The 27,622-nt window shown below is 41.7% G+C and overlaps 2 protein-coding genes across 3 annotated transcripts; both read left to right on the forward strand.

Annotated features, from left to right (window-relative positions):
- Positions 1-13,599: 13,599 nt before the first annotated feature.
- On the forward strand, positions 13,600-20,512 carry ankrd1a (ankyrin repeat domain 1a (cardiac muscle)). 2 transcript variants are annotated; one of them, XM_034552036.1, is made up of 9 exons: positions 13,600-13,866; positions 14,868-15,026; positions 16,104-16,232; positions 16,892-16,999; positions 17,242-17,340; positions 17,479-17,577; positions 17,729-17,827; positions 17,956-18,054; positions 18,973-20,512. In XM_034552036.1, exons 1-9 carry the CDS (start codon positions 13,711-13,713, stop codon positions 19,048-19,050), a joined length of 1,026 nt encoding a protein of 341 aa, XP_034407927.1. In that variant the 5' UTR covers positions 13,600-13,710; the 3' UTR covers positions 19,051-20,512. The 2 variants fall into 2 exon arrangements, with proteins under 2 accessions (XP_034407927.1, XP_034407928.1); XM_034552037.1 differs by lacking the exon at positions 17,956-18,054.
- Positions 20,513-22,336: 1,824 nt separating this feature from the next.
- On the forward strand, positions 22,337-27,491 carry LOC117744284 (high affinity choline transporter 1-like). The gene is given in 9 exon segments (XM_034552478.1): positions 22,337-22,520; positions 24,548-24,664; positions 25,091-25,246; positions 25,410-25,518; positions 25,520-25,556; positions 25,996-26,139; positions 26,294-26,447; positions 26,564-26,781; positions 26,949-27,491. Coding segments are annotated over 9 exon segments (1,662 nt in total).
- Positions 27,492-27,622: the final 131 nt, after the last annotated feature.

Here is a 27,622-nt window from a genome sequence, read left to right on the forward strand (position 1 = left end):
ACTATGAATAACGCTGAATGATAGTTTGATCATGGACGTGAGATTCGGAGTGTGACAAGTGTAACTGCAGCACTTCCACTCGTTACGGACTCAGTGGTGTTGGTAAGAGGAGAGCTTTTATTTTGTGGATGATAGAGACCGGTCTGCATGGCGAGCAGAGGTAGGTTGAGAGGAAGCTTGGTGGTTACTGGGAGACAAGCAGGGAGGCAGTCATATATATATATATATATGTATATGTATATATATATTTATATGTATTTATTTATATATATATATATTTAGATATATTTATTATATTATTATTTATATAAATAAATAAAAAATAAATAAAAAAATATACACATAAGAATGTTGCCAACTTGGCAACATAAATATTCTAAATGGTTAAATGTATTTCCTCTTTGGGAAGTGAAGTAAACTTTGACCAAACTTCACAAAAGCATGGCAATGAAAAGGTCTATAATGTAGGTTGAAGAGCTGATGAGGGACAGGTGAGCTTGATGAGCTGATTGCAGACAGGTGAGCTTGATGAGCTGATTGCAGACAGGTGAGTATGATGTGCAGAGGTGGGAGCAAGGAGCCCAAGACAAAAATGTAGGGCAGTGGGTCTTACTAGGAAGTGTATGTAAATGTCAAAATTGTATTAAAATTCAAATGTGTGTTCCTTTTTGAAGTGTGACCACAGAAGTAAAACTATATATATATATATATATATATATATATATATATATATATTTTAATAATAATAATAATAATAATAGCAAAACTAGTTTTATAATAATAATTAAATACCTAAAATATATTAGTTTAATACCCATCGTTTAATGTTTATCGACTCTGACTGACCAGTGATGTCGGTGCCCTCATTAGATCAATTAGCGCCAACTGAGACGAGAGGTTACAACTGAGTGAGCACGACGGGGGGGGGGTCCACAGGTCAATTAGAAGTGAGAAGAGACACGTCGCAAAACATATAAATGAACCCAAAAGCCGGGAATGAGAGAGGTGGAAAGGGAACAGGGGAGCCAAATGGAAGTGAACGTGACAGGAGAGAAATGTTACATGTATATTTATGATAACGAGGGAAAAAATGAACCAGACAGAGGGGGAGAAATGTGGTGGAAGGATCAAGGGGCCGATCTGAGACGAAGAGGGACAAACAGAGAGTGATCAAGGAGGACAGACATGTGACAGGACACGTGTACTGAAGGTGGATATCACAGGAAGGCAGCTGTAAAGAAAGAGAAGATTCAAAAAGACGGTGTGTGTGTGTGTGTGTGTGTGTGTGTGTGTGTGTGTGTGTGTGTGTGTGTGTGTGTGTGTGTGTGTGTGAGTGAGAGTGAGAGAGAGAGACTCAGCTATCTTAGGATGCTTTATAACATGGCAACAGTTTAATCAGTGTTATTTTTATCTGTTTATTTAAATCACACAGCGTCATACTGTATTGTGCAACGTGCACGCTAGTCTACATAGATACAGAAGCTAAATACATGTCTTTTTTTATAGCTCTGTGTGTGTGTGTGTGTCTTAGAGAGAGAGAGAGTGCGTGTGTGTATATATTATTTTTTTATACATTTACTAAACATATACAATAGTTTAGGAGAAATTTCCCTTGTCAACCTCATGGTGGCGCTAAAAGGAAGAGCCTGGGGATCACCAAAGACCGTAGGATTCATTGCAATGGGATCATAAGCAGTTGAATATAATTGAATGACAATCCACTAAATGACTGTTGAGATATCTCCGTCTGAACCAAGCTGGTGGAGCGGGCGTCCAACAGACCCTGGAGACATGTCACTGACATGTCTGAAACTGTTTAATTCAGTTTCATTGTTCTAATTTAGTTTAATTTGTGAGGATGCGTTAGGATTAAAGCAGGCTGATAACTGATAGATTGGAGAGAAGAAGAAAAAAGACGCACACACTGAGACGCATCGATCTTCCTTAAAAGCAAATGTCAGTGATAAAAAAAAAAGAAGGTGACCAAGGAGAGAAGCATCTGTCCTCCTCATCTCTCTCGTCTCAGGGTGTCTCCGTGCCCTACATACGCTGCAGGCAGCCATTGCTCTATATCCTCACTCTACAGGAATGTGGATCGACTTCTGAACCCCCCAATTACAGACCACTGTTTCATGAATCCCCCTCTCCTTTCTTTCCCTGCCTTCGTTCTGATGCGCTTGGTTCTCCTCATTTTTCTCTCTTAGCCCATTCGGCCCTGAACTCTTTTTTTTCTCCTTCTCATTCTCGCCGCTATATTTTTCCCTCTATCGTCATCTCAGTCCTCCTGCTTCTTTTTCCCACTATTTTCCTCTTTCTTTTCCAATCTAAACCTCCATGTTCATGTAATTCCCCTCTGTTCTTTTCCATTTCTTTAATCAGCCCTCTTTATCCACCCATCCTCCTCCCCTCTCATCTTTATGTTCTGTCTCTGACTGACTCACCATCATTACACTTTGAATGACTCATTATTCTCTGTGCATGATTTACACCAGTCGCTTTCAGAGAAACACTTCCATATTTACAAGCAATGCGTTAAACACGGCACTAATTATACAGCAGATTGCTGCAGAGCTGCAGTTACAGTACAGCCATTGGTTTAGACTCAAAGCCACATGTCAAGCTTTTTATTTTGTATTTTCATTTGTCTTTAGATGGTGTTGTTCAACCAGTTGTTACAACCTGCTAAAAGTGTCCACATGTCTGCCTCCAAGGTTCGGTCAGACGCTCACGGACATGATGACAAAACACGTGTCACCATCAACCTCATGGCTACGTGGATACATATAGTATAATTCAAGAATAAGTCCAGTCGCTTTTGACGAAGTACTTCTATAAGCTACAGTATGACCTGGATCCTTTAGATATATTTATCATATTTATTCAATTTGAATGTGATTGTCATCTGTACGTAAGTAAGTAAGTATAAAGTTTATTCATATCTCACTTTTCACAGATAAAGGTCACAAAGTGCGAGTAGAAAAAAACAACGTCAATTAACACACAGTGACGGTAACAGGGGCCAACGCATTACGAGGGTTGAGAAAGCACAATACAATACACGATAAAAGAAGGCGCATTCAAATAAACAAGAAAATCAATAAAGAAAATCAATCAATAATCTGTGCATGCAACACAAATATAGTTTAACGATATGGTCCCCCTAGCCGAGGGCGAAGACTGGAAACAGCCACTTGATGACAACACAATGAAGACATTGTACGCTGGCACCTAAAATAAACCACTTTTACATTCAATTCAATTCAGTTTATTGTTGTATAGCCCAACATTACAAATTTGCCTCAGAGGGCTTTTTTTTCTTTCTTTCTCCATATTGAGAGCTGGACTTTTGAGCGTACCTTGTAGGTTCTGATCAACGTCATCGAAACCAAACCGTAGAAACGTTCACATTTTTTTTGTATTTGTAGCTCCTTGCCCCGCTTCATGGTTTCACTGAGCAGCAGCTTTTTCTCACAAACATTTACCACAGAATATTTGATCTACTTCGGGGAAGCCCAAAGACACAGATGGGATGCATCAACATTTCTTTATTAGCTATTTGGCAGAATCCATCATTTGCCCAACTTTTCTCAACACCGAAACGGGATCGAGAGGTCGTAAAAGAAGTAACGCAGGTAAGCGTAGATAACTTCTACATCTATTGGCCCTCCCCTGAATGTGCATAGATCAAATGAACAGGGACTTAAACCTCTGACCCTCAGGCTTAAAGTTCAATCAGCTGTTTTTACCAAATACATCAGAGGTCATACTATGGACTCCACTTGCAGACTGCATTATTGACGCTATTAAAGTCTACGGTCACTTCCTGCGTACATTGCATCATCAGAGGGAGTCTGGCTCTGCGTCTTCGTCCGTGCACCGACGATTTGTTGTCACCACAACAGGCCGTTTTTTTTCCAACAAGAAAATCCAGTCAAATAGCAACCAATATTTTCTAAAATATAAGTATTTTTTTCAAGTCACTCCTTTTGCCCCACACATTTATCGTGGTCATTCTGTTCCCCGCCCATTTAAATCAAAACCCCTGTTTTGGTATCAAATATTGACAAATGTTCAGGTCGGGTGCCCAACCCTCGAAATATAAAGCGAGCGGGCAGCTGAACAGCAGCTGAGTCATAACAAAAAAAACTGGAATTATTTTCAGGGTGTGATGGGCACCAGTGCATGGAGTTCCCTCAACACCGCAGCTCTGAATGCAGACCATGCTCCATGGGTCGACTACTCCCAAAACGGTATCCATGACGATTCTCACTGTGGGAGTTTTGTAAGAATAAACAATTCAATCTTGCTCATAGAATATCACAAATGTGATTTACAAAAAAAAAAAAAAGCACACCTTTTGTTCACTTGAATATAGAAAACTGCTTTTGCAGCGATACAATATTACATGATCTGGTGGCTTATGATGACAGAACTTTTCTGACTTTATGAACATTCTCTATTTATTTTATTCTGTTTTCTGCACTTCTTTTCTTGCATCCTCCCTCTCAGTCACGTTGCATAATGATAATGTCTTCAAAACAGCTGACTCGGGGGGAGGGGGGGGGGGAATTGAAGATGCTGTGTGGAGTTTTCTCTCAAACAAAAGTTATGATTGCATCCAGTGTTTTCCTGTGTGGATCCTTGAGGCCTAACACATGTGCTTCCTCATGAATTGTTTCCTGAAAAACTGAATTGTTTACATCTGTGTTTCGCTGTAACACAAATGGCATACGAAACAATGTAAATACACCAAAGTTTAAGCGGACCGTAGATATTCTTTCGCATGGTTATGGCGCTAACCCCGCTGCAGAGGCGTGTCACGTGACACCGTGGCAGTGTATTACATTATTAATCTGATTATTAGCTGTCCCCTCCGTCCCTCTCGTCTTTAACCTTGAACCTGGGGATCAGCACTGATCCCTCTGAAGCTGCCGTTTGGTGGTGGCGAGTCTTTCTTCACCACACGGCCTCTGACGGCGCGCTACTGCGCCCGTTCCACCTGTTCATGGCGAGCAGTTGGCGTTCTATGAAAACACACACACACACACGCACACAAATTCAGGCCACAGGATTGTTGCCTTTATGTCTGGCTTAGCATTGGTGTCTGTTCACAGCATGTAGAGCCACACCTTCTGTGTTTGTGGACTAGCTGCACCCAAAAAAAAAGAGAGCTTCACATTCTATCATATCTATCTTAATACAATCCTCACATGCCCAAATGTAGATTTAAAAAGTCCACAGCCCTCAGTATTATTAAATACAGACAAAAATCTGATATCTTGCCATGTACTGGGGGGGGGGGGGGGGGGGGGGGGGGTCATACTGAACCTATCAGTGCTAGCCTGGTGTAAAATAATAATAATGTATAAGCAATTTCACATCATTTTGAACCATTGTTATTTCTATAAATAATGCCCCAAAAAGCTTGAAGACTAAACTTGCTCAACACAAAACTCGGAGCATCTCTATTGCCTCCACGTGGCCCTCACCATGGCGACAGCCGAGCCGGCGGCTTGCAGCCAACGGCGCAAACATCGGCAGCAGCGCAGTCAGAGCTAACTGTGTTTACCTAAAGGGGGGGAAAGGAGTGTGAGTACCACACCTCAGCGTCGCCGCCGCCGTACGTCTTGATGCGCCACCTGGCTAAGAAAACGCCGTATTAGAGCCGGTGGAGCACGCTCACATGCACTAACATGCACTAACATGCACTGAAAGCATGCGCGGCTATGTCAACAAAGCACAGAGGGAGAGCGACCTCATTCTCTCTTCAGGTACTTTATTTATAGAAAATAGTTAATATTCTGAATATCGTAAGAAAACTTTGAGCAGTGTGTATATTTATATATAAATATATATATATATATATATATATATATATATATATATATATATATATATATATACATATATACAGATTTGATCTTATTTGATTATTTATTTTAGTTGTGGCCTGTATTTTCCTCCCCAGCTGGACTTCCCTTTGTTAATCTGCTCTGTGTTGTTGCAGAGTGGAACTTTGTTTGATGAGTGAAGTAGATTAGAGGAGGATTATGGATTGTTTATCATCAGAGTCGTCCAACAGAAATAACTTGTATAGGCTGTGTGTGTGTGTGTGTGTGTGGGTGGTCTGGTTACAGCAGGTGCTGTTTTGCTGCACTAGACCTTTGCCCCCACTTTTATGAGGATGATCACATGTACACACGTGAAACCACGCACACACACACACACACCCTGTGACCTTGGGCAGTGAATCTTCTTGATAGCAACTTGTATATGCTTGTGAATGCATATGCACATGTGTGTGTGTTTGTGTATAGTCTATGATCTCAAAACATTCTCACCATCTTAAATACTCGTAACTTCTATTAGAGCTCAAAGAAGATGTGTGTGTGTGTGTGTGTGTTTTTCATTTGTTTTAAGGGGGGGGGGGGTTATCCTCATTCTTACACTCGTAAACTGTAGCATTAATACAGTCTTCCCACTCACAGACACATTTATGATATATAAGTCCTTATCTTTTTACTCTAGGAGTATGACACTGAAGTTTTCTTTTTTTGTGCATTAAAGACCTCAGTATGATTTAAAATTGAACTTTAAAATTGAATTGGCAGCATCTCAAACCCCCTTACAGTGGAACCGAGAGGGTCTTCGTCCAACAAGATTTCCATTTTCCTTACCTTCCCTCTCGAGCACTCTTTTTCTTTCATTCTTCACGCAGCAACTAATGTCACTTTGAGTGTTTACGGCCGAGTGCAACATCATGAATGAGGAGAGACCGTTAGAAACATTATGGCCGTTTGAACGCTTTGGTCTGGTGAGGTTTCTTAGCTGCTGACAAATACCCTTTTGGAATTAATTCAAACTCTTGTAATGCCAGGTTCCCTGATATATATATATATATACATAAAATAACAGATGCGGTATCGTACACATCATCTGCTTCATCACTCCGTGTTCCCTAAGCCGCTGTAGTCATCCTACCATTTGTAAAATCATTGAGGACACGTGCTGCCATTTGTGTTCGGGTTTCATCTGAAAGATTCGATTCAAGTGGAAAAAGGACTGGAGTGCTCGGGAAGTTGTAATGAAGCCGCTCTCTTTTACTCCATCAGCTGATTGTAGGCTCACCAACCAGACCCTGGACCTTTTTTCACCTGAAGCCAATCACACCCCATTCCCCTCCAGTCTCTCCATCACGCATCCCGTACCCAGTCCTGCTCCTCGTCACCATCATTGGATCTTCAGCAACTCCCTTCATATTCCTGCTCTAACCACAGCTTCACAACCCCCTTTTTAATAAACTACGTCACGACGGAGTCCAATCGCCAGAGAATCTCTCCACTAATCGTCTCATCGTGCATGTGAAACAAATTATTATCACTGAAATACTCAGAATAGCAACTTGAGATGCACAAATTGGGTTTCGAGAGGCCGCTTCTACAATTTACGTTCAGTTTCCGAGCATATTTTTCCAGCCAATTAAAACGTTAATTAAAAGCCAAATCACAATTCATGTCAAGCGATGGATTTACAAGAATTCGCCCCTATGCATATATGTTTATGGACGTTACCGTTTAAGTTGATACGGCAAACCTATTAGCAGCAAACAGTTGTTTATTTAAACATCCAGCAGGTAGCAGAGCAACTTTATGATTCTTTTGGAGTCAGATTTGTGGAACGCATGATGAATGTATCTCCAGGAAACCCACCCCCCCCCCACCCCCCCTCTTTTAGCTCTGTGTCTTTTAGCTCTATATACCAACTCCACGGGGACGTTTCCTGTTCTTCCGCTGCTAAATGCTCCACTATGCAGTTCTCCACAGTTATTTCTCAGAATCCGGCTACCTCCTGCAGCCAAAAGCAACACGAGTGTAACATAAATGTGACTGTTTTTTTTTCTTCTACTCTCTGACACTGTGTAGCTCTTCTGTGGTACAATCAACCCTCTGATGGATATGGTAATAAGCGCGAGTCATGCAGGTTGAGAGAGAGAGAGAGAGGAGGAGGAGGAGGAGGAGGAGGAGGAGGAGGAGGAGGAACGGTGTGGTGAGGTGAGGTTGTTGACCGCGATGAAACTACAGCTGTGAATGTTTCAGCCGACGTTGGCGACTTATCAGATCATTTTTTTGCATTGTGGTTTACGGAGTTCGTGACTATTTTCCTTAACACCAAAAGAGCAATGATCATAAATTTCTTCCCCACACTAAAGACTTCAGTATTTTCCCAACGCATCCAATGAGATAATGTTGCTCGGCAACAATTAAGTTACTTTCCAGTAAACCGAGTTTCGTCCGACGCTGCTTAGCAACAAACATTTGTTTCCTCCACAGTTTTGTCCCGAGGGAACAAACCGGTCCTGCGGCATCATCGCTGTTGTCCTTTAAAGACTGATGCTGCTCTCTAAGTGGTTGCCGGGGGTTCGTTGAAGACCGCGAAAAAAAACCCAGAAAAACATTAAATAGGGTTATTTATATAGACGTATGGAGTGAACCACAAACCATACGAAGACGTAGGATTACGATCTAATGCCCGGGAGAGCAGCGCCTGGTGCCAGCTGCCAGCTGCCAGAACCCAACGTTTACTTTTCATAATGGCCATTTAATTATGAATATGTCATCTAGAAGTATGTTATACATGCTTTAGAAACACTTAATAAGCGTGTGCTCACGCACGCAGGAGAAACGGGTGACAAGGAGTCGCCATGCAGCCATTGTAAGCGTGGAGGATGGTGGGACTCCAGTTACACCCAAAACACCCAAAACAAAGTCAACTTTCGTCACAATTTCTAGGCACAACTCCAACCTGTGACCCTCTGTTCTTCACACAAGGTGTCTTTGTCGGCCTGTCAGGTAAGTTTTCCTCCTTTTGCACCTGTCAACAGCTACTACAATGATGGCAACACTGCTTTCCTTCTTCCTCAATTGGTGAGACTTTGTTTCCACCGTCGTGTTTCCTTTAGAAGCAATAGACACAATAAAAAGGTGACTGACTGCTTGATGACATGTGCTTCTCCTGCATCTCAGTGTTTAACACAGTGTGCCACCGCTTTCCCCCATCCGCTTATATGGTACCTGCTGACTCACATCCCCTCCATGGCGCGACAGCAGACGCATAAAAAACAAAAGCCAAAAGTTTACCCGGCCATGACATCTTTTGATTTCACTGGTGACCAACCGAAGAGCTCTCTCCGTGTACGGCGTTGCTATTCGTTGCTAGTTTCCAAGGTATTGTGATAAAAGTGTCCTTGGCCTTTGATATCCGCTGTCTGTTGTGTTGACAGCTCTTGACCAGCTCCTAGGGACCCAGGGAGGTCCTTTGGTGCACCGCTCCAAATATATATCAGCATTCATCACTGATCAACAGTCCGTTGAGGATAATGAAGATGAAGACCGCTGCTTCACGAGAACAGCTTTTATGTCATTTTGCGTGCCAGATTCCTGTGTGTGATGTGTGGCGCGCCACGTTGTCTGAGACCTTTTGAGAGCATGCTTGGTTCGGGATTCAGAGGATGAGCTTTTTTGGTGGTTTCCTTGCGTCGTGCATTCCATCGGCGTTGCAGCTATGCTGCTTCTTATTGGTGGATGATTGAGCGGATTGGTTTGAATCTTGGCGAACAAAATACCAAATTAGTATTTTGAACTTTTCCGGATTCAGTCTATCTGAAGGAGCTCTCCGGAGCTCCGTACATCAGAACCTCAGCTCTCTGTACTTCAAACACAGTAACTTGCTATTTGAATTTGGGAGAGGATCCCTTTGTATAATATATTTGTTGCTGTGCATTCATGTTTTTTATTTCATCCATGGGTGTTAATGGCTTCAACGGTTCTCAAAGTAGAAGCGACCCACAATCTCAGACACTCGGTTTTAAAAACGTGGGTATGAAATTAGTGTGCAGATGAAATAGCAAAAGCAATATTTACTCTGGCCACACACAAGATATAGCACCAAAAAAAAAGCCAAGTAGTTGTGTTGCCTCAACTGAACCAAGTAGTTTCAAGTTGCGATCGTTTCACAATGTCAAATGGAACGGTCGCGGCCGATTGGCCGATTCTGTCCTTCAGGCACGAGGACGTGTTGCACACTGAACGCTGCCATTGGGCGCCGAGCATGAGAAATTGTCCAATAGGAACCTCGTTCCTTAGAATAATCAGTTATTTAAATGAAAGCTGCCTGACACATATGCCACGACGCTGTATGCGAGCTCTATCTTTCATCCGACAAAAGTTTCACGTCACATTTTCTTTTTCCTTTTCTTTATCTCATCTCGTTTTCCCCCCCGGCGTTTGCCCTCACGTCTGCTCTGGAAAAAAAAATAGAAGAGAAGACGCGGCATCGGGCATGCGGCAGCGTAACAAATCACCTTTAAATTTCCTCCCTGTCAGAATTACAGCTCCTTCAGACAGATGGATAGAGGACGGTCAGGGGGTGGGGGGGGGGGGGGGATAGGCTGCAGGCGCTTGTCAGACACAGCGGTGTGAATTACGACCGGACGGTTTGTCTCTCTCAGTGAAGGATTATCTTCATACGGTGACACGCTCATAAACAGTGAGGAGGTGCTGCCATCGGTCTCGCCGATGGCAGCACCTCCTCAAATGAGGATACTGGGTGAGGGGAGGATTTACGCAGCTAATAATAGAGTAAACTATATCTATATTTCCAGAGAAGGAATTCAACTGCATGTGGACTATTTATAATTACCGGACCCTATGATACACACGCACACACACACACACACACTGTATAATAAGATAGTGTCATCTTGGTGACACTCTCCTTTAGACTGCTGACAAACATGAGAGAAGGATATGAGGTGTCCAAGAAGAAGGAGTAGGCACCTGAAATAGGCACAGGGGACTTTATGTTGATGACCAGCACCTTTTTTTTTGTCTCGCGGTTGGTGCAGAGCGCTCGTTGCAACCACGTGACATCGCTGCTCTCGATCGTATAGCCGTGAAGCTGTCAGCGTAAAACTGAATAAAAAGTTGTTTGTGCTTTTCACGCCAGTTCATACCTTCAAGGGGTCAGGGCGCTACTGTTATATTATATATATTAATAGACCGTAACATATACGGAGTTGATGTGATGTTGTGTTCCAATCAAATGAAACTGGATCATTGACACATGCACGGTATGTTTTAACATCAAACTATGAACCATCGGGTTGATGCTTCGTGCAATAACTTTCCCCATGTTTGTGGAACGAGAGGTTCGCAACTCACACCCAAACGGTGCTTTAACGCAGTCACGTTGACAACGTTGTTCTCATTGACACGTTCTTTTGTCTCTTTTTGTCAGAGGACAGAAGTTCGCAGCGTGTCGCCGAGCTGCATGCGCCGTCGATCCAATTATTTTGTACGCACACGACATCATCAGACACACGGAAAGAAAACTGACAGTGATCCCGAACGGAAGGTGTGATCGCAGAGAGCGTGAGTGAGAAGGTTGTCATTTAAAAGAAAAAAAAGAGAAGGTTCTGCTGGAGAACAGAAGCCCCACTTTGTTGAAACGCATGTTGTTGTGTGTTGTCAGATCTCTTTACTCAAACACATACATACATTTTTTTCATCTTCGTCCCTCTTTGGGTTGACAAACGACGGCGACTTTACAAGACAGACAACATCCAATGAGCAGTGAGACGGACACTTTCTGCTCTCAATCAATACATATATTTGTTTTAATACGGCCCAAACCATGAGTCCCACGACGTGTGGACCATTCGTCTAAAAATTTCAAGCTACAGACCTTTTCAAATGAATTCTCATGTACTGCGTCCTGTCTTCCTGCCTCAATCCACTGTTGACCTTTTTCAATATTGAACCCAAAAGTCATCCAAAATCCATGCCGGAGAACCGCAATTATCTCATTGTTTATTACACCCAGTCCTTGTCAATACCTGGTGTCTACGTTACCCACAATGCAACGTGACTGCCGACAGTTCATTCAGCGATTAGGGTGTTTTATTTGAGTAGGATGCTAATGTACACTAAATGTACACCTCCAGATCTTTCTACGTATATATTAAATTGTCACTGTGGAGACACAAAAGGCTTCACATATTCACATCAGCGCTAGATGCTCCCTGACGGGTCGTCTTTTTTAATTTTAAATTTTTTGCAATGGGACGGCTGCGCATTTACGCTACGCTACAAACCCCACACACGGTAACTGTTGCCTTAAGAACTGCTCACCTGGATACCTTAACTAAAGTCTGAATTTATAAGCTTGACAATGAACTCCTTTACTTGTGTCACAGCTGCAGGTTCAATCCAAGAGACCCCGTTCCTTCCTGCTGCTTCCTTAGTGCTCTTGAGCCGGACACGGCCGATACGTACACGGCTCGATGTGAAATAATTGTGCAGTAACCTTCAAGGTCTCCATCAGTTTCGCCTTTTACCGTCTATTTCAGTCACAAGGTCATTTTCAAATATAGCTTGCGGCTAAAAATTCACTTTAGGAAGTGACTGCTAACATCTGAGTGGCGGCTCAATTTTAAAGAAAAGCCAACGATTGTTCCTTGATCTTAACCTTTTGTATTAATATACACTGGCACTCTGCATAGGCCTTGAACTTCTTGAATGTTGTCAAATTAACGTTATTGTCCATTGTGTGTCTATTTCTGGTTGTTTTAAATACAAAGTTTTGTTGCAAAGATGAATGTGTTTGTGAAGTAGAAGTTGCTTTTCATGCATTCCACCTGACATCGTCACTCTCCGGTTCCTGATCGGTGAGCGCGGTGAGCTCGCGCAGCTCGTGACCGTCACATGTGTCATCACTGTCAGAGCGCGTGGACATCGCTCTGAGATGTGCAATATGCATTTTGACCACATTCAACAGCAGGAGCAAAAAAAATCCAAAAAATCATCTGACATGACGTTACCCGCTGCCAGCTGTCAATCAAACGCTCAGGCATCCTTGCTGACCTCTGACCTTGAGCTGTGAGGGGGCCGCAGTGCAGTGAGAGGATGTTTTGGAAGGGTGACTATTTATTTCTCCTCCACCATGAACCTGTCTCCTCACAGTGATATCACTGCATTTCTGTGGCCACATGCCGGGTGTGACGGGACGCTGCAGAGGACGGTCTATGTTTGAGAAGATGAATCACTCTGCAATTGAAAACCAAATAAAAATGGTTTTACTTAAGAAGGACTTTAACTATAAATACACATTCTTCTGATTACAGTCAAATTATCTAGTTGAGACAGTTGCTTGTAGTTCTAGTGATGAACACAATGCAGATGTAACAGAAGTAACAATCTGAAGCAAAACTATCCAAACTGTCCATTGGTATTGAGCGGTCGCCTGTGTGTATAACTGAGGAAGCTTTAAGTCAAAGGTGAACCAAAAAATATATTCTGACCTGTTGCATCACAGAGTTTCAAGTGACACTTTTAATTTCCACTTCCAAATAAGGGGGCTTAGAGCTTTTTAAAAACTTGCCCTCTTGCTCATGTCTAACGGCCCACAAATGTGAGGCAGAGTGACCCCTCTCACCTCACCACCGTCTTTGCATGGTGACATAGAGAAAGCCAGCAGCGGCCCCAAACTGGGCAGAGCTGGTGGTGGGAGGGACTGGGTACAGAGAAAGGGGAGGGGGGATGTTGGTATCACTGAGCGTGCCAAATGAGCACATGAAGACAGTAATGTGATCTGAGTTGAGTGACAGGACCCTTATTTTTTATTACAGAGGTTTGACAGGGCTATAAATGAGGCATGAGGCATGAGGCTGCAGGCAGGAGAGACAGACAGAGAGACACTGACCATCCCAGCAGAAGACCTGTGGACTTAACTCTATACCCCCAGCTACCCACAGTGAGAATAAACCACATATCAAGGAGAAGAATGGGACTGCACAGTGTTGAGGAACTGGTAAGATCGCCTGTGTGAATGTAAATTATATAGAAAGGAGATTGGTACCAACAATAATCATGTTTATAAGGGGAAATACATAAGAAAAATATAAGTTAAAGAGGTTTTTTTAATATTAAAATAAAAAGATTAAAATAAAAGTTCTTCACATGCTCTTTACATGCTATACAATATTGTTTGATAGTGTCCCGCGGCTGGAAACTGATTGTGCTCATAGCATGTCGACTGTTTTTAATCGTTTTGCGTGCGTGTCATTTCCCTTGATTGTCTTGATTTGTCTTACGATCACTTGACATCATGGAAAAGAAATACATAGTGTTGCGTGGGATAAAACTATAAGAAGACAGCCTACTAAATTACCTCGATAATCGCTTCTTATCTAAACTCATGGTTCATTAAATCCCCTCATTTCATTGCTTAACTACCCCTTATTTTGGAAGCTGAGGGGATGGGCTGCTTAATCACAACTTAACTTAGATAAAGGTAAGAATCTCATTAAAGTCTTTTCACCATCATTCTTTTTATTGCACATTTCATCGAGACATTTATTTTTCTTCTTAACTGTGGGGTTCTCTTCCATAATGACGAAGCGCTAAATAGAAAGAGTCACGGACCATAAGCAATAAGCAGTTTAAATGATTACATGAGTACATCAATAACTGGACATACAAACAGTAGTAACTCATTAAAGAGTGTGTGTGTGTGTGTGTGTGTCTGTCTGTCTGTGTGTGTGTGTGTTAACGTGTAGAATGTGAGAGCTTCTCACCCCTCATCATTTGGCTTTCCATACTCAAAATGCAAAAAAAGTTCACTGAACTTTCAAATAAACATGCTCAGTTTGGTAAAGTTATGGACAGAGATTTAATAGTTTTTTTTAAAATTTCCCATGAAAGCACAGAGCACTGTCACTCAGAGTAACACATTTGAGGTTTCGTTCATGTCTCCTGTCAAGTGTCATGACTCGGAGTGCACGTCATCTCCCATCTCTTCTCTCCCTGCAGGTGTCCGGGAAGAGGTCAGAGGGCAAAGAGGCGGACGACTTCCAAGGCGGCGTGTACGAGGCGGCTGTCAATCAAGAGAAGCAGGATGGGGGCGGAGGTCTGTCGGAGGAGAGCGACTGTGGCGGCGAACAGGAGCAAGTCAGCGTCGCAGCTCTCAACGTAAGAAACACACGGACACTAAAAAACATGCAGCTCCTTTGATAAAGTTATTTTGATAATTATCTTCCTTCCCCTTCTTCTTTTCCGGGAACTAATAAAGAGTCTAACATGACATTTTTTTTACCTCGTAAGTAACATTTAAAGAATGAAATGTACTCAAAGTACAACATATAAGGATCCATATTGTTACACTATTGGATCCATAGATGCATTATCAAGAAAGAAGTAGTATTATTATACAATGTCTGCTGCAGAGGGAGGAGGGAAGAGTCGTATCATTAAATACACATCGAGATAAGATAAGATAAGATAAAAATAATCCTTTATTAGTCCCTCAGTGGGGAAATTACAGGATTACGGCAGCATTGCTCACAGTAATAAGTAAAAAAAAACAAGTAGTATAATAAACAGTAAACAGAAATAAGATTAAAGAGTAAAAACAAGAAGAATATTATATATACAGACGGAGTAGAAATAGAATAAAGTGTATAAAATATAAATGAACGTGGTGTTTTTACAAGAGCCTCAAGTAAAGTACTTCAAAACTTTAATAAATGTATTCACCACTGGTAGTGTGTCTCTTGGTCCATGCTGCCACCTGAAGGCGTTGGGAGGGTAACTCAGGAGTACATTATAAACCTCATTGACATTGGTTTTTGACCTCAACGTTTATTGGACCTCGTAAATGTGACTTTCCAGTATATTTGCAGTGTGTATATTAAAAACACCACGTTCATTGCATCATATTTTGAATGTTACGCCCACAGGGTAGCCCGTCTGTGTGAATGCTAGTAATCATTCAGATGTGGATAAATGGATCACAACGGATACAACAACGAGTAGCATTTTAATATATATAATTTGCTATATCTCAAGGGGAAATATTGTACTTGTACTGTTCACAAGTTAACATACACAATGTAATAATTCACGCTCTGATATCTCTACTTATGTGTACTTCTTTCACTTGATTATTACTCAGTGAACACGAAGCAGAATAAAAGCTGCTTTCAAAATAAAAGCTCCTACTTTCTCTGTGGTTGAGTGCTGAACGCTTCTGTCTGCTCTCCCCCTCAGATGGATAGAAGCGGCAGGCTGAAGTTGGAGACGGTGGATGACCTGTTCAACATCCTGCAGCTGAGGAAGAGGAGGAGGGAGAGGAAGGCTCCCGTCCATAAGAAACAGCAGCCAGAGCCTGAGACAGTGGTACGATTGTGTTCTTCATTTCTCTGTTAGAGAGATCACCATAATTTTACTTTGCTCTCCATCAGAGGAACATACATATGTGCCCAGCATAATATGATTTCTTTGTTTAGATGGTTTTTCTGGAACTTCTTTCTTTCTTTTTTCATCCCTCAATTCTATATTGTAACTGAGGGTGACAGCCGATGAATGAAGAGAAAGTTAGAGCAACAAGTCACAACATACACATTATAAAAAATGTAAAATGTTTAAATCATTTTTAAAAAAAATTAAATGATTACAATTTTAAAGAAATTAAACATTTAAAGAAATTTAAAAAAAAACATTAAAAAAAAAAAAGCATAATAAATGAAAAGTGTATCCTAGTGCATCTAAGTGTATATAAAGTATGTTTACAATATATACAATCAAATAAAATATAAAAACTGGCAAAAACATAGATTTAACAGTTACAAATATTGGAGAATATATGGTGTACAAATATTATTTTTTGGGCTTGTAGTGCATTTGTTAAATGAAAAAAAAAACATCCAGTAATTTAAAGCTGTTTCTGAAGCTCCACACTACCAGAGAGCGAACCCTCTGTCTGAATGACCCCTGACCTTTTAACTGACCCAGGAACACTGTCCCTCCAGTTCACATGTTTGTTTTTGACTGTTCAGCCAGAGACTGTGGATGATCAGCTGTTTCTGACAGCAGCCATGGAGAACAAACTGCCTGTGGTGGAGAAGTACCTGACTGATGGAGGAAGCCCCAATGCAGCCGACAACGTGAGTGTCGCACAGTAATTAACGTCCGCGTCTGTAGAAACATGCCGACATGCCAAAAACATGCGAATCAACATGTAAAATGTCATCATACTTTCATGAAAGAAACACTTGCTCGTGATAATAATAGCGGTCTTTCAAATACTACCATTATTAGATGCATGAAGCTCTTTCAGGTGGAGTATTAATTATTAAATGTATACGCTTTTTAATTTTTTTTTATCTTTCATCCATTTAATGTCCAGTACCAGAGAACAGCTCTGCACAAAGCCTCGTTCAAAGGAAACGTGGAGGTCATGAAAAGACTCCTGGAGGCCGGAGCTTCCATCCAGAAGAAGGACAAGGTGAGAGATTTGAAACGCTGATATGCCGCGCGCACACACACACACACACACACACACACACACACACACACACACACACACACACACACACACACAAACACACACACACAAACAGTTCTGTGTGTGTGTGTGTGTCAGCTGGAGGCCACCGCAGTCCACTGGGCCTGCAGAGGAGGCAGCCTGCCGGCCCTGCAGCTCCTCCTCGACCAGGGAGCCAAGTTCACCGACAGAGACAAGGTTGGTACAAACACACCGGTTACGGAAACCCAGAACTTTGGCTCCACCCGCTGGTGGTAATGAAAAAGACAACCTGTACTTTTTTCCAGTACAATAATATTGGGAGTATTTTCTTGGCATTAATTGGTTGAAACCCAAACTCTTTCCTCAGTTGCACAGCACTCCTCTGCATGTTGCGGTGCGGACAGGACACTGCGAGTGTGCCGAGCATCTCATTCACTGCGGAGCAGACGTCAACGCCAAAGACAGAGTGAGTGACTCTTTAACACCACGCAGAGATCACCGGTCTTCTCACGACGAAAAAAAACATTCAATGCTGAACACTCTGTCCCCCCCCCCCCCCCCCCCCCCCCCCCCCCCCCCCCCCCCCAACTGAAGGACGGAGACACGCCCATGCACGATGCTGTGAGAATAAACAGATTCAAGATGATCAAGCTGTTGATGATGTACGGGGCCGGTCTCAACACAAAGAACTGTGTAAGTTCAGAGCAACTTGGCACATCTTTCCTAATTTACAATATATACAATACAATAAAATAAAAAAGCAGGGCAAGACATATTGCATTTAACAATTTAAATAATAATGGAAATGAAAAAAACATACAAAAAATAATAAAAATATTAACATTTTAAATATTTTTTGAATTTTTAAATGATTAAAATTGTAAAGAAATTAAACATTTAAAGAAATAACACAAAAGAAATAAAAATGAAATACATAAAAATAAATAAATGAAAGCGTATACAGTGTATATAAACTATGTTTACAATATATACAATCAAATATAATAGCAGGGCAGGACATTTAAGAGTTTAAATAATAAAGGAAATAAAAAAAAAAAAAAAAGGTTTATTGATGTTGTTCAATTTGAGAAGGATCTGGCCAGAGGTGATTCATTATAAAGTCGTATAGCAGTGGAATGTTCTCCTGGATCAGGAATGTTCTCCTGTATCTGGAATGTTCTCCTGTATCAGGAATGTTCTCCTGTATCCGTAATGTTCTCCTGTATCTGTCCTTGTGACAGCGGAGCTGAAGCAGTCTGTTGGAGAACGTGCTCCGCAATACGTCTCATGATCATCATTTACTATCCGGAACAGGTGGTGGAGAGGAGGACACTGAAGAAATGATCGTCCATATTGGAGAACCCGGATCACCTTCTCCACCACCTGTTCCGGATAGTAAATGTTGATCATGAGACGTACGAGTCGAGGACAAAGCGCCAACACCTGTAATTAGAGAAACAAGCTACAGGTGTGTCAGTTGGCACAAAGCCAACAATGCAGCCTCTCTGAGGAAAAGTACTGAGGCCTCACCTATCTAGGTGTGAATCTTGAGATGCTTCAGTTTCCCCCGTTTTGATTTGAAGTCCTGTGTGTTTTGTTTCTCCCGTGCAGGATGGTAAAACTCCACTGGAGACACTGAATTCGTGGCAGAACGGAGCCAAGAGCCTCCTGTGCAACTTCAGCCAGTAGGAACCAACACATTCCACGAAGAAGAAAGCAGGAATTCAACACTCGGCCTAAAGGATCTGCTGGCGTCTCAGGGAAACATTTCAAGTCCATTCTAGTCTATTCTAGTCCCACGTTTTGATTGGCAGGCGGTCGATGCCCTCTGGAAGTAACCGCATTATTAAATCTGAAGTTCACTCAGCTGGAATAATGGCAACTATCTTAACTAAGCCACAAGTTACTGCTCATCTTACAGCCACGCTGGGCAAGCAGGAACCTGAAGAAGCAACGACAATGTGAAGTGTAACCAGCTTGTTAATAATGCGATATAATTAGTAAGCGATAGATTAACCGTTTGCCACATATTGCTGGACAATGTCTCGGCTGACAAACATGAAGATGTTTTTATTCTTCTTTTTCTTAATTTTCACTTTAAGCTGAGGTCAGCGATGCCGCAATGAGAAGATGATGTATTTATTATTGATTAATGACGACTGTCAGCGATCAACCTGTTGGGTTTGACCTACACTTAACAACCACGTGACTGTCTAGAGTTGTACTGTAGTTTGAGTGTTTGAACCAATTATATATACACTTTATTTATTGATTTGTATTTATTAACTAATGGGAACTAGGAGGTAGTGTTTTTTTTTTCCAGATGTACATCTGGTTCACATTTTCCTCACAGTTCCATTAGATCAACAGTTTGTGGATCAATCCAAGTGTAAAACTGACGTTATTTATTTGTATAAAATAGTGTAAAACTCGAGCCTAACCTTATACTGGCAGATTGTGTGTGTTATACTTAAACATTCAGAGGAGTTTAACCAAGTTCTTTGGTCTTGTGAATTTTAAGATTGAGAGATGAGACGGGAAGAAGAAAGTTTTTGGGCTCAGAATGAGAAGAGCCTCTCCACTTCCACTTGCTTTATTGATGTTGGTGATTAGCAGTTATACACAGATACCGATACTGGCCTTTTTCTCCTGCAGCGACATCAGCTGCGAGTTAAAGAAACGTACTGCTGAGACATGCCCAGTCATTTGGAAGTTTAGTCTAGACGACCTTCAGACAAAAGTTTATCTTGTTTAGAGTTTCCCAGTGTTCTTCTACTGGAGCTGGGGCCCAGACACCTTATCGAAGGTCACCTCGGTGATACAAACGTTTCAACTTGCCCTAGCAGACATTCCAGCTGCTGGCCCATTTTGACACACGCGCACACACACGCACACACACACACGCACACACGCGCACACACACACACACACACACACACACACACACACACATACACATGCACACACACGCGCAGAGTGAGAGAGGGAAGAAGATGAAAAGTCAGAGTTGGTTCAGAGGAAGTTTGACAAGTGTTTTTAGAACAGGTCTTGATATGACTGGAAATAAGATTCATTTTTTTATTGTCAAAGATGTATGTGCATTTTGCCTTGTATTTGTGGATTGTTTGATTAAAACTGATTTTGAATTTAAGATTTCTTTATTGAGAGAGAGAGAGAGAGAGAGAGAGAGCATAACCGGGAGGTTTGATGGAGGCATAATGTGTGCTCTTGATTCAATATTGATTTAGAGCAAGAGAGCAAGAGACTGAGCCAATATTAGTTACTAATACTAATAATAAAGTATTTTGCGTGTCACTCTGAATGTCTTTATTTTTTCAAGATTACATTACGTTAAAAAAAAAAAAAAAAAGTTAGGTTTTGTCAACAAAACCACTTCATCATGTTTGGGCTTAATATCCCAACATACAGTTGTAGGTTTAGGCAACAACACCACAACCCAACCGGTGTTCGGTCCCCCACTCCCCGTCCAAAGTGCCAAAACCAATAGATTTGGCACTTTGTGACTATTTCGTGACCTACCATGATACTTACTGGTTTGGACGTTCTGTTTTACAATTGTTCTCAATAGATAAACCTTTATTTATTTTTATTTTATTATTTATTTAACCAGGTGAGTCCCCTCGAGATTAATAATCTCTTTTTCGAGGTCGACCATGGGAGAATTAAGACATTTCCATTTCAACCGGCGCATCTTTTCTCCCCTTTACGGCGCTCGTGCAGCGGTCCAGGAAACACACCTCCCTCGATGCCACTCGGTCAACCAATGTAGCGACCGGTCAGACGGGAGAGAGAGAGAGAGAGAGAGAGAGAGAGACAGCATACGGAAGAGCACGTGAGTCAGATATTAATTTCATATTCCTGCTCGATAAGGAGACCAGAGCCTTTAACTAGTGGACTCTCATATGTTTGTTATTGACATGGACAGTTCAAACCCAGCATGTCTCATATGTGCAGAGACCGTTGCAATTATTAAAAGACGCAATGTTAAACACCGATATTTTTGAGGAAACGTACAATACTCAAATTCAAAACGATGGTACATAAAAATAAACCTAAGAAAAGCAGTCCCATAATTCACTGCCAAGCTATCTGCTGTTAATGGAGAGGGAATAGAGCTGCAACAAGTGATTTTAATAACCACAGATAAAGTCCCTGCACAGAAACCTTTTTTTTTTTTTAGAAGATGAAAATAATATGGATATCCTTTTTGATTGACATCACTTCGGACCTGAATTTAAAGCTGCAGAGCGAACACAATTCAATTCAAATTTTTCTGAGATTTAGTATACTTTATTGTAACATTTTACAAAAGCTGTCTGTCTGATATGTATTTGTGTTGTTGTTAATGCAGCCCTGTTTAAACTTGAAATGAGAGAAGAACCTTGATTTATTAATACAGTATGGATTATTTTATAATTCATCCAGTGCAATTTGAAATCTGACAATAAATAATGTTTAGATATTATTCAATAGAACTTTTGTTATTTCATGTCACAGTCAGTTGTTGATTACATATACATTAATACAACTGCTAGGGTACTTCAATATGTATATATATATATATATATATATATATATATATATATATATGTAAATATATATAAATCATAGCGCAAGTTAGACATTATTGTAATTCTCTCTAACTGGATTTTAATTGAATGCCCCTGATTCTTGATATTGGCGAAGCAGAATGATTTAAAAAGAGCTAATCTTTGGAATTTCTTGCTAAAATCCTTTTTCAGTTGATCTAGTAGTTTAGTCTGCACAACATTTGTATTGACAGCTTTCAAAAGGAGAGCGAAGCCAACTGACAACCAACCAACCAAACCAGAAAGGTTGGATGTTAATGTATTTCGAGGGGCGAGGCGGTAGACAAAAAGGCAATGTTTATTCACTGGCAATACCATTTGACTCTGTTACATCTTGACTCTATCAAACAACCGTCAGGTTCAACATGGCTGCCAGCGTCCCAGGTGTAATAGCAATGGTTGTGTTCTACCTGCTGATCTTTGGAGTCGGTATCTGGGCCTCTTTCAAGTCCAAAAAGGAAAAGAATAAATGTCCGGCTGACAGCATGGAGACGGCTCTGCTGGGAAACCGAAGCATCAGTAGAGTTGTGGGGATCTTCACCACTGCAGGTGGGTTCACCTTATATTGCAGCCCAGTATCATGACAGTGATACTGGGCAAGAATTGTCCATTTTTGTTGTGTTGCTTGGTACAAAAACTAGGAAAATGCAAAGCCAATAGGGATCCTTCTTCATGGTGGGCGGACAATTTAAATGCATCCGTGTGACGATGCAACGGTCAGAGGTCGTGATGTGGTGTTGGGTATCGACAAAGCCCACTAACGGTGTGTTGGAGGGGAGGGGGATGGATCCAACAAACACAGGACTCCTAACCATGAGACTGGTGTTCAATACTGCGTGTCCCACAGTGCTGCTGTGAAGAGACGGATAGATTGCATTTTGTGACTAATTCTGAAACTGCTGTGGACTGTGTTGTGTATTGTGAATGTTGGCAGTCAGAGATCACGGCTCAGAGAGCTCTCTTAGCAAACGTCATGTCGCTGCTTTAGTTTAAACATCTTCAAAACAGCTTGTATGATGACATCCAGGCCCCAAAAGAACCTTAAAACACATCAAAATGTGAAATATTTTGCATTGTTTATTATTATTATTTTTTTGAACACTGCGAATATACTCCCCTGAAATGATTATAAAAAACGTTGTAACTTCCAAATTCTAAATTTTACTGATGAAAAGTTTTCTTTAAAAGTATTAAAACACATTTCCGTGTACAATTTAACGTTAGCTAATTCCATTTGAATAATGTTGACCTCAATGGGGAACACATCACACCTATAATACATTTCTATTGTTCCCTTTGCCTGAGGGTGATAGAATAAAAATGATTAATGTTCCTCTATCCCAGTGGTTCCCAAACTTTTTCTGTCAAGACCCCCTTTGATGATATAGGAACATTGGACGACCCCCCCCCCCCCCCGCAACCCGACCCCAAATTTTTCTTGGTTTTTAATGAATTGCATTATAATGCATGAACTGTATAAAATATTTATATATATTTGTATAAAACGACCATCATCTTTTCAATAAGCTGCTCTTCCATGTCTGCAGAGAGGTCACCGATACGCCTTGAAATAGTGTTGTTTGACAATGGAATAGTTTTCAGTTTATTGGCAGTTGCTTCATCAATAACTGTTGAAACCATGTCAATGGCTGCAGGTAGTATTAACTCCTCCGCTATTGTGTGAGCCTTTTTGCATTGGGCAACTCTGTAGGCTACTTTGTAGGAAGCGAGTTGTGCTTTAACGGGGACAGATGCAGCTTTTTCAAAGTGACTCTGCTGGGCATGACAGTTTTCCAATTGTTTTTGGAAAAACTCAAGGTGCTTGTTAATATGTTCGGGGTGGTGGGTTTTCAGGTGTCTTTTTAATTTAGTGGGCTTCATGCTCTCTGCCGCCAGTATTTTAAGACACAAAACACACTGGGGTCTCTCATCCTGACCGACAATAGTGAAGCCCAGAGACAGATATGCCTCGCTATATTTCCTTGCCTTTACCTTAGTTTGAGGCGTTGTCGAGGTGGTCGCGTCGCCTGTTGCGGCTGTAACAGAAGTTCCATCGGATTTGCGCTTTAGACCAGTCACAAATCTGTCCATCTTTGTACATACTTCCTTCTCTTATCTTTATCTTTCTCTGTCGCTCCGTATCTTTCTCGCTCTGTGTCGCTGTGTGTCTCTCTCTCGCTCTCGCTGGTTTTGCCACAGTCGGTCTGTGACATGAGCCGCTCTGGTGGCGTGGTTGGAACACAGTGCATGTCACGTCGGTTATTTTATATTGTTTTACCGGTGTATGTGTGCGTCTGTGTGTGTGGGTTGGTGATGAAGCCGCGACCCCCCTGTAGTACCACCGCGCCCCCCCTAGGGGTCGCGACCCCCACTTTGGGAACCACTGCTCTATCCTGTCGTCAACTGTTTTTTTTGGCAAAAGCTATTGGCTCAAAATTGCTATTGTTCCCATGCATTTGCAGTCCTATGGAAATGTGTTCTCTAATCAATGTCAAGCAGACCTGCTTATATGTGTGTGTGTGTGTGTGTGTGTGTGTGTGTGTGTGTGTTTTCATATACGTGTGTTCCCTTTTCAGCGACGTGGATTGGAGGAGGCTTCATTATTGGAACGTCAGAAATGGTGTACAACCCGTCTATGGGCCTTGTCTGGGTTTCCAGCTATATTTTAGGAGAAATACTAAGCTTGATTATTGGTAAGTCTGTTTTCAACTACCAAAGTGTAGTGTGTTTTATTTGTTTTACCAGACGCAACTAACAATGTTGAAGTTGCACAACTGTGTTATGTGTCAGACACCAACCCCTCACTATACAAGATTAATTTCTTCCCGGACGAATGGAATCGCAGATAATTTCCATATTAGCAAACGTTGCAAAATTGCCACTGAATGTATTTTATTGGAGTAAGTTCTTCTTTATGTTCTCTACATGTCTTGTTTGTTTAGAACTGTTAGTCCGGTCCCAAAATGTTAACGTTCAGCATTGCATTGGGTACGTCGTACGATCGCGGGTGGTAAGGCGGTAAAATGGTTACCAGGGTGACCGCTGCCGCCTCACAGTAAGTGGGTTCTGCATGTTCTCCGTATGTGTTACTGAAAGATGGTCCTTGTCTCATTAATTAGGTGGTCTGTTCTTTGCTGTGCCAATGAGAGAAGGAAGATATGTGACCATGATGGATCCTTTCCTGATCAAGTATGGAAAAGTACCAATGTCTCTTTTTGCTGTGGCCACACTGGTGACGGACATTTTGTGGGTGACATCAACACTCATTAGTTTAGGTATGTAAGCCATGACAGTTTAAATTATTACATTAAAAAAATGAGATGTATACATGTGTTGCATATATGACGGAAGTAATCCCAATCTAAAGGAACTAGCACTGTTTGCAAATGAATGTAATTTGTACAACAATGAATGATTGCCACCGGTGTGTTTTCACAGGTTCAACCATGAGTGTGATTCTGAATTTACCATTCACCGTATGCATCTGGATCTCTGCTGCGGTGGCTATCATCTACACGCTAATGGGAGGTCTCTACTCTGTGGCCTACAGATGTCATACAGCTTGTCCTCATGTTCATCAGCTTGGTACGTTTTCTCACATCCTGGTTTTTCTCAAGAAAGTATTTGAAAGTGGTTTTATGGCTTCTCATAAGACGAGTCTGAGTGATGGGTGTTGACGGACAAACACGTATCAGCATGCGAGAGGATTCTTTGGCTAATGAAGCTCAAATGTCCAATGTCTGGAATGCACAGTTTGTTAGCTAATTATCATTTGTTTAGTTCATACAACCAAAACACAGGTTCAAGTCGGAGAAAAAAAGTTTTAAAAGACAGTGTATTGTCAGTGTCAACTTCTTTAATTAATTTTAATTCAGAGGCTAAACTATGGAAAATTCTAGACTGAAAACAGTCATATTTGTGTTGCTGACAAAGGATGCGGTCCATTAGAAGCATCAGATCCCTTTCATGTACTGTTCTTGAGATCCTTGTGGGTGTCTCAGTATTCTGACGCTTGTCTCTGCAGTGGTTCTGTGTCCCCTTTATCATGATGAGCCCCACCTCCTCTGACATCACTCAGACAGCCCTGAACAACACCTATCAGGCTCCCTGGCTGGGTAAACTAGAAGCAGACAAAGTTTGGAGATGGATCGACATTTTTTTTGTTATGGTAAGTGGAAGATCACATCATTGTTCATAAAGAGCCATAACCCTTATGTCTAAGCCTTGTCCAATGTCTTAAGTGTTGCACTCCTATACTCTCAATTGGGAAACAAGGTTGTGATTTCTATGGCGTGTTAAATTGACGTTGCTTTTCTTCGAAGGCTCTGGGTTGCCTGGGCTATCAGGAGTTCCATCAGAGGACGTTGTCTGCTACTTCCTCGGCCACGGCTAAAATCAACTGTTTTGCTGCTGCTGCAATTCTTCTTATTTTTGCAATTCCCCCAGTCCTGATTGGTGCAGTGGCCGCATCAACTGGTAATTCATTCCCAATCAAAACTCTTTTTTTCGTACTCTTAAAACATGCAAACTTCCCTTTGGACCACTTGGTGTGTCTCAACGCGTGTACTGTGTGTAATCTGTCCATGACTTAGACTGGAATCTGACTTCTTATGGTTCTCCATCTCCATTTGAACGCGGGGAGGATACTCTTGTAATGCCCATTGTCTTGCACTACCTCACTCCAACCTACGTCTCCATTGTCGGCATTGGATGTATCGCTGCCGCGGTGATGTCATCGACTGATTCTGGCTTGCTGGCTGCAGCTTCCATCTTCACCTCCAACATCTATAAGAGCCTCCTGAGGACCCAGGTCACAACCTTACAGTTGTTCTCATAATCGACTGGCTTTGGCAAGAGTTCGATTGACAGATGGTTCTTCCAATCTCCTGCCCTGTGCTTTGTAAAAGGATCCTCAGATGGTTCTGTGTAGGATAAGTAACTCATCATGCCATCTTTTCTCTATTTCTCCTTTCCTAGGCATCAGAGAGAGAGATCCGGTGGGTGATTCGTATCTGTGTGGTGGTAGCAGGCTTGATCAGTACATCTCTCACCAGTTTTGAAATTAAGATACATGTGTTATGGTTTCTTAGCACAGTGATATCCTACATAGTTATCTTCCCTCAACTGTTCTGTGTTCTCTTCTTCAAAATCTCCAACGGCTACGGGGCTGTTATGGGCATGTTGGTTGGGCTGCTGTTAAGACTGTTGTTTGGAGAGCCGTTGATCGGGCTACCGACCATCCTCCATTTGCCAGGATGCACCCTTGAAGACGGTGTTTACGTCCAACGCTCTCCAGTGAATACCATCTCCATGTTGGCCGTCGTGGCTGGCAATCTCTTGTTTTCCTACTTGTTCTCTCTGCTCATCCAGAAAAACCTGCTTCCGGAGAAGTGGGATGTGTTGAACATGAAAGTCAAACAGTTGCCAAAACAACGGACGCCAACAGACAGCGTCAAAGACCCCAATGACAAAATATGTGACACTGACGTTTCAGAGCCTATGATGAGTACAGGGTGTTAAAAAAAAAAAGGCAAAACCTCTGAAGCAAGTTTTTCGGGGCATGGGGGGCCTTTTTACATGAACTTCGACAGTGAAGAGGCAGACAGGAGAGAGAGAGAGAGAGAGAGAGAGAGATGTATGCAAATGCAAGT

This window comes from Cyclopterus lumpus, chromosome 15, assembly GCF_009769545.1.
Source record: "Cyclopterus lumpus isolate fCycLum1 chromosome 15, fCycLum1.pri, whole genome shotgun sequence".
NCBI classification, from domain to species: Eukaryota; Metazoa; Chordata; class Actinopteri; order Perciformes; family Cyclopteridae; genus Cyclopterus; species Cyclopterus lumpus.

Bases quoted from the DNA above. Each gene is read 5' to 3' on its own strand.
- ankrd1a (XM_034552036.1), top strand. From the start codon at position 13,711: ATGAGGCATGAGGCTGCAGGCAGGAGAGACAGACAGAGAGACACTGAC. The intron at 16,233-16,891 runs GTACGATTGTGT...TTGACTGTTCAG, and splicing joins AGCCAGAGCCTGAGACAGTG to CCAGAGACTGTGGATGATCA. The intron at 17,341-17,478 runs GTGAGAGATTTG...TGTGTGTGTCAG, and splicing joins CCATCCAGAAGAAGGACAAG to CTGGAGGCCACCGCAGTCCA.